The following is a 12,346-nucleotide window of genomic DNA, read 5'->3' on the forward strand; positions in this document are numbered from 1 at the left end:
GTTGGTTATGTGACACCTTATTTTGGTAATTCGACGACTTCAGTAATTTAACTTCGGAATCTGAGTTGCCAACAGGAAATCCGGATATAGTGAGATAAAAATATACAATTTCCTTTTTTGTTGTTATTCCTCTAACACGGCGAATTAGGGCAAAAAAAAAATACACTGAGAAACAATTATGAAACAGAGATGATAAAGAGATATCAAAAGGATTGCTTTTCAGGTTTTATATGATCCTTCTCGTGGAATTCTTATTCTTCCTTCAGAGGACCATGTTACATAATGTTATTAGTGTAAACGCAAGGTCTATACATCGTGATTAATGATTAATCTTATCGATGTTACGCATCTTTCTATAACCTGATGCAACTCCACGGAAACAACTATGGCAGTATGGCACTATAGTCACCGTTGAAGAAGTTTCAGCCATTATTTGTTAACTCCTGTGTCATCAGGGAAAGTGCTCTTTGTGATGCATAATCAAGAAGCTCCTTTAGGAAAATTAAACCATGGAAATAAAAGAGCCTATGGGATCCACTCCAATACTGGTATGTAATTTTAGAAAAAACTGGAACAACAGAGATTTAATTAAACAAAGATGAAGTCAAAACGCGAAAAATTTGAATAACCAACGGGCTCAGTACAAGATGATACGTATGTACATTACCTTTGGGCGGGGAATTTGTCTCCAGCACCTTTCCTTCAAATGCTTGTTCTGTCACCTCGTAAGTCTTATTGGTGAGATCTGGATGTTTTACGGTCCCCTAACCTGCAATTTTGACATTTTCTTGATTGGCAGAACGTCAAATTCAGACGAAATTGCTTACTCCACCGTTTCCATTGCCTTAGGATAATCTATAAGGAATCATTGATCCCCATATTTCAGACTATCGTTGCTTGTAGCTTCCTGAAGAGATATCATGAGGAAACTGCAAGGATTTAGACGGATTCTGTCTTCCATACGTCTCCAGAAACTGCCAACAGTTTCCCTTTCGCAAAATGATATTGATACGTGTCTTTCTCTACAGAGGCTCAAAAAGATAATGTGCATTAGATTTTGTCGACGTACGACACATAGACATGCATACCTACATAACGTACACAAACTTTCGCAGAGTCACTCAAAAGATTGAAAGCGTTGATGTAACCCAATCATCAGAAGGTCTTGAAGAACGTTGTCATGTCAACTGGTAAGGAGAGGCAGGTGACCTCGCGACCTCTAGATGAAGTAATCAAATCTCACATCAACTGACAATTCTGCCATTCCTTACTAATATAATAGATGTTGCAGTGGTATTAAAAACAGTTGATTTACTCTGTAGCGTGAATTTGACGTTTTGTATCTATTTGTTTGTTTGTTTTTGCTTTTGTTTTTGCCATTGCTTTTTCCTTTGTTTGTTGTTGCTCAGTCGAATGAAAAAAAAAGTGATGCAATAAATATTTGTACTCTCAGCTCAGAAACCTTTGGCCATGTGAATGAGGAAAAGGAATGCCACACTATAAAGTTCAAAAGACTTTGTTTTTAATAATGATCTACGGTTTTACAGAATATACAAGAGTCATGTCAAAGAAAAGACCGACACTTTGAATCATGCTATAATAATTGGTTCATAAAAATGCTTCCAGAAAAATAATGTGGATAATTCGACTCAAAATATTAACAGACTCTTGTGATGTTGCTGATACGTATACAACTAGTTGTTCGTGCAACTTAAATGTTTTGATGTTACATAATACTTTCATGTAATATATCCCGTCGTTACGTTATCCGGATAGAGTCACACTATTAAAGCAGCGAAGATATTTCTTATCAGTTCAGAATAGAAAATGTAATAACTGCCTCTTGTCCGAACTCCAAAGTTTTAGAACAGATATTAGAAAATTTAATTTTGGTCTCTATCAAGAATGTAGGCATGTTGCCACGGAGATAGAAAAGAGTTTCTCCTCCATCTCCGTAATGTCATTGTGATCTTTTGAAATCAACCCTTGTTTTAAGACAAGATCTAGGGAATATACGCAGCAGCTTAAAAGCCGATTTTCTCCAAGATGTGTTTTTCTGCAGTGAGCTCTTTTTCTCAGCGTTTCTCCATTATCTTGTTCGTTGTATTTGCTTGCTTGTTATTTTCCACTGATTAGAAAGTGGGACAAATCATATACACGGTCATGTGGCATCAAAACTTTGGCGACAGAGAAAGTCAATGCACAAAAGTCTTAGATTGAAAACCAGAATGTTCAAATTCCTTGGTTAACTGAGGCAAAAGCTACATTGTTTGTGCTACGTAAAGATTGACTGCCGCGAAATGTGTTGAAATTACAACAACGATTACGACGTGTACACGTGCTCGATCTGAACAGACTCTTCCTAAGCTTTGTATTGATATTGACAGATAAATGTCATTTCAGTCTTGTAGAATGAGGTCACCCAGGTATTATCCACCATGTTGTCGAAAGTGTGCACGGCTTGGATGTGGGCGTTAAGCTGGGGCTGGTCCACTTTCCACCTGTTCCAGTGGGTGGGTTCCAGGCGAGTGCCATCAGCCCAGTAGTAGCTGAAAGATGAATCAGATCAGGACGTCATCAAACAAAAACAATGGTTGCAACACAAAAGAAAATCTCTACAGATTTGTAATTATTGTGACTATCCGTTCATGCAGTTTGGAACAAAAGTGTTCAAATGGTGACTTAAAGAGTCATCGCAAATGATTTAGGGCCGCTTATTTTACTACAAATGAAAACACCATTTCCCTTGCATCGTTGTCATGGTTGTTATTAAAGGACAAGTTCACCTTCATAAACATAAGGATTGAGAGAATGTAGCAATATTAGTAGAACACATCAGTGAAAGTTTGAGGAAAATCAGACAATCCGTTCAAAAGTTATGAATTTTTGAAGTTTTTGTGCAGTAACAGCTGGATGAGAAGACTACTGCAGTGTATGAATAACTTAGATGTCACATGCGTACAACAATATAAGGAAGATATAAAGAGAATTTCACAAAATTCCATCTTTTGAAAAAAATACACATTCCCCTGACTCGTTACCGACAAATGTTATGGGTAATATTATTCCCCCTGCCTTTAGAAAGAGGCAAGTCAAGAGCTCCTTTGTTATGCGAGAAAAGTGAAAATATGTTGAATTTTCTTTTACATTTTCTTTATACTTTTGTACGCATATGACTCACAAGCTGTAGTAGTCTCCTCATCCAGCGGTTCCAACACAAAAATTTAAAAAATTCATAACTTTTGCATCGATTGTCCAATTTTCGTCAAACTTTCACTGATGTGTTCTACTATTATTGTTGCATTCTCTCAATCCTAATGTTTATGAAGGTGAACTTGTCCTTTAACATGCCTTGAGAAACGCTGTCGACCGGTGTCATTTTGAATGTCTTCGAGGTTATCTTTATCGGCGGTAAGCGAATGAAACTGACTTAACTGTTACCCACATGCTAGATTAAGCGATTTTTCACCTAATCTTGAATAGTTGTTACCTTATAAAGAGTCATTACAAAATATTCTAGGAGATAATTATGTTGGATTTTTCAAAAACGTGGAACAAACACGTGAGTTTTGAATATTATTGGACTAGTAGGCTCCATGAGCTCTCCAACAATGAAAAGAAAGACTTCAGTTGTCCACCGGTGCAGTTTTGCCTTCAGAGCAAATTTGGTAAACTCCGCTATACGTCCATATTTCCTTTAATATAGATGTTCTGGTATGTGAATTGACTCGTTTTAGTCTCCCAATTCAATGACTGCAATATGCCTTGTGCCGATGGTTGTCCCCTACCCTGTCCTTTTTGTACTTCCTAAAACTGAATGTATGGGTATATTATGTTTACATGCTTGTATAGTTACCAGTAATTCAGCCTCGAAATTTTGGGTTCTATGTTTGCGACATAGGTGGATACCTGTATATGAATACAGATGGGACAATAAGTATATTCGAGGAGTGCATGGCTGGTGAATAGAACAGCACTTCTGAGGGGAAATGACATAATCATGTTTGATTTTATGCAACTATAGTTTACATGGACATCCGAATTAGTAGACGGTTGCAACCTCCGCGCAAAATAATGTACCCATCGGGAATCCATGTAACTCTGTAGTCATTTGGTCATCGTACAATGTACTTACTCGTTGTTAGATCTCTCTGCTAATCCCAGCCACACCTTATTCTGTGCCCCTCCAGTGTACAGTAGCCAGTTGTGCTGAAATCGGTTATGTTGGACATCTTTCGCTGTCATCAGGTAGCCTGGCGGTGTGATGCCGTCGACGGCGCTATAACTCTTGCACTGCGTCTGAGCTTCCAACCAGTTAGTTCTGTTGTTAAAGAATCTGTACAAACAAACAAACAAACAACAACAACAACAATAAAAGTAAAACATAGGTGCAGTGATGATCTGAGATGTTAGTATTAGAGAGAATAAACACACGCAGTATCATCCTGTCGTTTTACAGTCACAGCAAGCTTCCACACTCAGGAGTGACAATAGATTATTTCACATTTCATTTTATTTATCAAGTTCATACACAAATCATACAGTGTTGTGTTTACAACATCCATCCATGACAATGTAGAGTAACACATGAATTATAAGTTATAAGTGCAGTATATACAAATAGCATTTACATTGCACAAAATCATTATTGAAATCATTTTCAATTACATTACATTCATCACTTGTTCATGACGGATAAACAAAATTGTGTGTGGTGGGAACCTACATAGAAGTAGATGCTTGTGGGAGTAGGTTCCCCGAAAGAAAGTCAAACACAGGCTGTTACACTCACACACACACACTCTGCACGCACGCAAGTACACCTCGACAAGCGTGTATGCACACACACACACACACACACACACACACACACACATACACAACAACAACAACAAGAACAACAACAACAACAACAACAACAACAACAAGAAGGAGAAGAGAATGAGAAAGAAGAAGAGGAGAAAACACCAAGACCGTCCGTCATAGGCATCGAATGTAATATCGTATGTGTTTGTGTGTACCTGTGTACGTGTGTGTGCCTTACATTTTTTTTGTAATGTTCTGGTAAGGGAAGTAGCTACGTCATGTCTGATATGTCCCCGGTTTATGAAAACTGACAATGTGCCCGCAATAACTTTCCACAGTCACACATCAAGGAAACTAAAGAGGATGTGACGCATAGTCTATTCTTATGTTCCGCAATTATGTTCCTATGGCAACATTGCACCTTGATCGCTGTTGATTGAATTATTTAGGTGGGTATATTTGCTCAGGTAGTGTTAATCGTGTTTTAATGAGTTTGTGTGCGCGCGCATGGCATACGAATGAATGATCGATTGATGGAAATACAAGCCAATGTAGATGTGTTATTATTTCGAATGCGCAATAAACAAAACCAGCTCCTAGAATTGGGCCAAACAGTGCGCAAAGATATAGAGACGAGAACAAGAGATAAAATAGACAATTTCAGAGGGGGAAAAGTAATTGTTATTAATTTCTATCATTTGATTATTATAATCTACAAACCAGTGGATATGATTATTAAGCATAGCGTGGTACAAGGAGAAGTGTAGACTTCGGGAAAATAACGTGTTGACCGAAGTCTGATCATATTCCACTTGCCTCCAGTTACACACTTTCAAATATCTGGTGTAAAGCGCAACGTCACTTCACCTTTGACGTGACTTATAGATAGATCGAGCACAAGCAATAAACCAAATGACATACGTTTCATACAGACAGGATGTAACATATTTATGAAAGTTTGGGTAGTTTGAAAGTTTTTAATGGTTTTAAGGAAACAGAGGTATCGGTTACAGAGTGAAGTAGGCGATGAGCGACTTTTAAGATTAGTTATTAAAAAGAAACACACTGAAGATAAAAGTTATATTTTAAAAATAGATGATTGAATTATTGACACAAATCATTAGCAGTTATCACATTAGTGATAATAATGATAATGATGATGATGATGATAATAATAATAACAATAATAATGACAATAACATATCTAACTTGTATTGCGCCTAATCTACTCTGCTGCAATAACTTGTCGCGAGGATGCAATGCAAGTTTTTACTTGATTTCAGAATGGGCTATAAGTGGACATGTGTTCAGGTTAGATACCCCAGTGACGTCATCATATCATCTATGATTGTACCAATATAACCGTTTCATGAAAACAAAACACACGAAACCGTAAACGAAATGATTTTCTTTTTTCTTATTGTTTCCAACTTTTAACGGGATTCTTGCAATTCTATTTGTGTAATTTAACTCTATCAATCGATGTCAACTGAAACACAGACTGCAACTTTACGTATGCATGACGCGAGGTTTGTTGTATGTAATGGGTCACGTACACGATATGATTAAAATCTGCTAAAAACATCCCGAAACGGAGTTATATTCTTGGAGTGCCTCCAATGCGGACAGAAGTTAAATGGGAAATCCCTTTTTATCAGATTGAATCCCATGTGATGCGTCACGGAAAACGGGGATCAATCCGGAGCGATAAACAGGGAAAGTTTCGATGTACTATAAAGACTGATATCTATCCCGTCTGTGGACAAAATGTCCATCTAACTCTGTCATGATCATTGGCAACAGTTAGGCAACAATGCCAACGTAGGCAACAATATTGACAACAAAATTGCACGCATATTGGTTACTAAGGATGACTTTAGAGGAGCGATGTAATCATAGTCATAGGTGCCATATTGCTATTTCAAAACTACAAATACCACTTCACTCCAGTGCCTTAATTGTGGCCTGTCACTGGGGACTGTATAATCGTTATTCAGAAACGGCAACCTACAATGTATATGTCTACAAAGTAAGAAATAATTGAAGATGTTGTTGGTGCTGTAACATTAGAAAACGCTTACACTTCGTTATTCCAAGGGCTCGTAATTCCGAGAATAAAGTAAGGTTCGTTATTCCGCAGAATTGTTAATCAGAAAGTGAAATATGGTTTGCAATTCAAAAGTTCGTTAATCCGAAAATGAATGAAAGGTTTGTCACCCCGAAGGATCATTAATCCGAAAAAGAAATATGGTTCGTAATTCCGAAGGTTCGCTTGTACGCTTTAACGAGCGGACTAACGAACCTTCGTAATAACGCCACAAATGCTCGGATTAACGAACCCCTTTTTGCTTTCGGATTAACGAACATCTAGGTATACGGAATTTGTAGGTTTTGTAATGACGAACCTTATTTCTTTTTCGGATTTACGAACCTTCGGTATAACGATCACCAACCTTACAAAGCCTATGACGGAATGGTGACGGAATTGAAATTGTGTTCCACAATAGATACATGTATTCTACTTCTCGAGGAGTTCCAATTTTATCTTGTATTCCTCCCAGGAGCACCATGTAACAATCGCGGTTGTGTGAACTTGTCATTTCGATATCAGAATGTTATCGTGATAACAGCAAATATTTTCATGCAATGTTGTTAATAGATAACATCTAGTGGTTATCCATGATACGTTGTATGTTGTGATAACTTGTGATAACAAGTAGGAAATCAAATTATGTTACCCTTCCTTTAACGCTCACATCATTGAAAAAAGTTTGGGTTGTTGCATCCTCGGTGAAAGGGCTGTTCGGTATGGATTGACAGAATTTTAGCCTTTCCCTCGCTGTATTATTCTCTTTCCTGAATCGATAGACTGACTTGGCTCCTTTTCATAAAATATGTTAGGATAGTAACTCTTGCTAGAATAGCAACTTCCCGTGGCAACAGCCAATCAGGAAGCTGGATTCTTGTCGTTACCATGACAACTGCCATTACTGCAAGAGTTGCTATCATAGCAACTTTTTATGAAATGGATGCATATGAGCACAGTGTTTGTTGACCTGTATACACCAAAACACTTTTTACTCATATCTGCGGCAGTTCATAATATTCAGCAAGGAATCTAATGATAATAATAATAATAATAATAATAATGATAATGATAATGATAATAATGATAATGATAATAATAATAATAATAATAATAATGATAATTATAATTATAATAATGATAATGATAATGATAATGACAATGATAATAACAATAATAATGATAATGATAAAGATAAAACTATAATTCTACATATCTGCCACGGGGGAGAGGGACAAACAGAAAACTGATAATCTTAACTTCCTTTCTCATCCATTGTCGCTCCATAACAAGCTCGTTTCGTGTTCAAATAAGGTTAGATGTTTGCAGACTTTGAGGCAACTTGCGCACCACAAGAATAAGGGCAAAGAAACCTTGACACACAAACTAAAAGATATATGTGTGTGTGTATATATATATATATAGGCGGGGAGGTGGTTTCGTCTCACCTCCCTGAGCATAAAATAGTTCATGTTGTTACTCCCCTGGTTTGAGTGAGGTGGGAGGGCGTCTTTTTATTCCCAAGACAACTTTCAAAAGTAAAGTTTACATACAACATGAGGTATAGGAATAAGATTGATCAATGTTGAGCTTGGAAAAGAAAATCCAAACTGAATTTTCTAACAGAATGGTTACTCTGTATTTTTGCTCACTCGGACGTGTTGGACGTCTTCTTTTATGAGAATTCTGTTCGTGCTATCTTTTTTTTTTCTTAATTCCGTATGATCACATCACAGAATCACAATCGCAATTTTTGTTTTTTTTAAAAGAAATTGTCTAGTTTCCTGGGAATCGTTCTGGATAATGCCCGTTGATTGTCACTATTTCCTATGCAACAGACTATAGATAAAGTCATTACCAACTATAATTCCATTCGTCTTAAAAGACTTCAAATCTTTAGATCACCGCGGTGACTTGGTCAGCCTTCTTGAAGGATCACAGATACTGACCTGAATGAGTGATGATAAGAACAATTCATCGAACGACGAATGGTCGTTATTGACTATAATCTGCCTGAGCTTTTGCAAGCCCTTCACACCCTAAAACCTGTATGCAGACGCCAGGAGATTTGATTATATTCTTGCCCATAGTCAACCCAGATTGTCTCCGAGGACATAAGCAGGCCACAAATGGGCTGAGTTGAAGCCCCTCACGGACACGGACATGTACACTCATACAAACAAAAACCATCAACTAAAGTAATAATAGTGTAGAAAAAAAAACACCTTCATTCAATGAAAGTATTTAAAGATATGTTGTTGACGAAATGTTCTTGGGTAGTTCACCGTTAACTCTGAACCAATTAGCAGTTTACTTCGCCTTCGCCTTCGACGATTTGAACAGGAGGGCCATTACGTTAAAGAAGCGCGTTATCTGTAACAACGATATCATGTAAGGACAGGATGTTAGGATGTTCAGACAAACGCCGAACACCAATACTTTGATCTGAAGGTAACATTAATAAAATTTCAGAATTTGAATGCTTACCGCATCTCAGTCTGGCAGATTTCGTTATTATGTACTTAATTTGCCTAACGAAGGTATTTATTTCATCCTGTTTCATGGTTTTCGCGGCGTTGGAATTCTTGGGAATTGACCGTTACGTCTCCGGCACTACTTACCAACGGGGCCTTATCTACTCCTCTTACTGCTCTTCGTCATGAAACAAGTAAACAAACAAACAAACAAGCAAACACACACACACCCACATACACACACACACAAGCGGGCAAACCGTCTTTATCCATCTGGTAGCGATCTTCTTGGCATATATAGGAGGTGGGAAACGTTAGATATAACATTGTCCAGGTCTCGAATCCCAAGGACAGTGACAGCATCAGAACCAGCTTTCATTTGCTTGTCCTCAAACGTTTGATTCTGGTTACACACAGCTCGTTATTCTGAAGGGTCCTAGTTCCGAAGGTTCGTTAATCCAGAAACGAAATCAGGTTCGTTATATATTAAGCAGGTTCGTTTATCCGAAAACGAAATAAGGTTCATAACTCCAAAAGTTCGTAAGCACGCATTTTCTTTTCATTTTTGGATTAACGAATCTTCGAAATAACGAAACTTAAATCATTTTCGGATAAACGAACCGTTGGAATAACAAACAGTATTTCATCTTTGAAATGATGAACCTTTGGCATAACGCAACAAATGCTCGAATCAACAAACCTACTTCATTTTCGGACTAACGACATCTAGGTGCAGGGATATTGTGTGTTTCGAAATAACGAACCTCATTCCATTCTCGGATTAACGAACCTTCGGAATAACGAACATCACCGGAAATTCTAAGGCGCTATCAAAAGACACGTACCTGTAGCAGAACTTGCCGAAGTTGGTCCATCCCGGCTTACAACCTTGAGAAGGGTAAGGGCTTAAAGATGTTCCCTGGCAGAAGACCGCAACCACTGTCGCCAGGAGAATGGTACATAGCAAAAGGTTCCTCATGATGACAGGAGACAGTCGCTGTACAGTTCAGAACTCTTGGGATGGTCTTCAGATGTTTGAGCAACCGACTATACTTTTAAATCCAATTTCTCTCTAATGAAAGGAGTTTACCGATGATGATAAGCTTTTATTCTATTCTAAACTTGATGTTGACCTTGTGTGTGTAAAGGTCCTGTGATAGCGTCCTCGTCTCTATTGCATCTTCTGGTTTGTCACCAGCGCATTGCGAAACTTAGAGAAGATTAAAAGTGTAGTATGTGTATGGCATCAAAATATTTTGAATTGAGAACCAGGATGACACAAATTGATAATTTTTCAGAAGGCATTGATGAAGTAAATCACTGAAAGTTGACAGACACGCCTGGAGATAGGGAGAATGTCAATCAAAGTTCGACCGGAGAGGACAACAAGTCAAACAGTGTGTGTGCTGCTCCCCTATTCCCTGTGGAACCAAACTTTTCCCTCGGTTATTAAGTTTCTCTCGCCTCGCTTGGGGAGCTATCTTTCTTTTTCGGAGTTACGGAGATGCTTTATTCAACGGTGCTCTGTTTTTGTCAGTCGGCATCTAGTGTGAGGCCGCGAGCGGGCGGAAGATGCATTTTGTTGACTAGGAATTAACTAATTATCTGCCTCCTTCGCTCGTCGCAGCTTCCACAAAATCGTGCCTGTCTTTTGTCGCCTATCGACGACTCAAGATGGCGTGCTACAACTTTTTGTCGTTATTTCTCGGAAAGACTTGAAAGAGGATTTTATGATCATTTTACTCTGCTGAAAAATCTCATGTGTTCGAGTTCTTTCATTGTTTCACCACCTCCCAGGTTTCACACGTCACATTGGGCGTATAGTACCGATTATTCGTGTGTGATATACCGTTTTACTTTGTGTTCCTGTGCAGTTTCAAAATATGCAAAGGTGATTCGCCTGCTTATGTCGATACCCAAATGAACTGTAATTAGACCTGGAAAACTGGATTTCCTTGTCCATCGGTACAACTTCCCGTAAACCTAAGAAACTCAGCACGAGCGCTCCGAAACTGTTTGTGAGGTTACAACGACTGCATTGCCCTTAGACATATCTAACGCACAATATAGTGATTTTTTTTGTAACTATTCTAAAAGCATGTTAAAAATAATGTTTCTCTAATCATACTTTGGTTCCTGCCGGTCAAAGTCGAGGAACTATTTCATTTGGAATAAAATAAAATGATTGAGGATTTTATATTTCATCAAAAATTTGTATGAGACAACTATTTCAAAGATTAGTGGAGATTTTTTTTTAATAAGATATTACATGTGTTAGACAAAAGGCTTATACTAAAGATTTGAAATATTCAGTTGTTGGCAAACCATAAAGCCACAAAGCAGAACATTTAGCGATGACAGTAAGTATGTACAATTTAATGATTAAGCTTCATTTTGTGTGTGTGTGTAATCATTTACGCGGTATATAGAAAGTTTATCTTTACAAATTACACGAATAGCCTGGAAATCCTTACTAACTCATCCATAGAGTGCATGAACATTAAATACAAATTCATACTTGCGTAAATGCATTAAATATGAGATATTAATGACCAGATAAGTAGAGATTTTTTTTTTTTTTTTAAAATAAGATATCACATGTGGTAGACAAAAGGCTTATACTAAATTTTAAAGAGAAGAATGTTTTCACATGTAGATGTCGGGACTTCAACACGAATTTACTCATCTGCTGCCCATACTATTCCTCAGAATATGTAGTCTTGTGAAGAAGCGAGGAGACCTTGTAAATCATGCATGTCATGTATGTCCTATATAGCCCTTTTTACACTTGTGTTTCTTAACCCCGGACTTTCTCTGACCCAGGACTATCGTTAGTCCCGTACCAATTTTTTTCAGCTTTTCACACTGTCCAATTAGTCCCGTACTATCTCTTGTCCGGGGCTAAGGAGAAAACTGACCTTTTTACACTCGTATTTCTTAGCCCCGGACTTTCCAAACCACATGAATATTCATGATTACG

General features: G+C 37.8%; 1 protein-coding gene across 1 annotated transcript; it reads right to left on the reverse strand.

Annotated features, from left to right (window-relative positions):
• Positions 1 to 2,362: 2,362 nt before the first annotated feature.
• Positions 2,363 to 10,345, reverse strand: LOC139735353 (snaclec echicetin subunit beta-like). Its single transcript, XM_071646099.1, has 3 exons — positions 10,212 to 10,345; positions 4,136 to 4,336; positions 2,363 to 2,549 (listed from the first exon to the last, which is right to left on the reverse strand). The coding sequence occupies exons 1-3, from the start codon at positions 10,343 to 10,345 to the stop codon at positions 2,363 to 2,365; spliced, it is 522 nt and encodes a 173-aa protein (XP_071502200.1).
• Positions 10,346 to 12,346: the final 2,001 nt, after the last annotated feature.

This window comes from Diadema antillarum, unplaced genomic scaffold (genome assembly GCF_040938485.1).
Source record: "Diadema antillarum isolate AM-2024a unplaced genomic scaffold, OU_Dant_1.0 seq00000570_RagTag, whole genome shotgun sequence".
In the NCBI taxonomy this organism is placed as follows: Eukaryota; Metazoa; Echinodermata; class Echinoidea; order Diadematoida; family Diadematidae; genus Diadema; species Diadema antillarum.

Bases quoted from the DNA above. Each gene is read 5' to 3' on its own strand.
- LOC139735353 (XM_071646099.1), bottom strand. From the start codon at position 10,345: ATGAGGAACCTTTTGCTATGTACCATTCTCCTGGCGACAGTGGTTGCG. The intron at 4,337-10,211 runs GTACGTGTCTTT...TTGTTTGTACAG, and splicing joins TTCGGCAAGTTCTGCTACAG to ATTCTTTAACAACAGAACTA. The intron at 2,550-4,135 runs GTAAGTACATTG...TTCATCTTTCAG, and splicing joins GCAGAGAGATCTAACAACGA to CTACTACTGGGCTGATGGCA.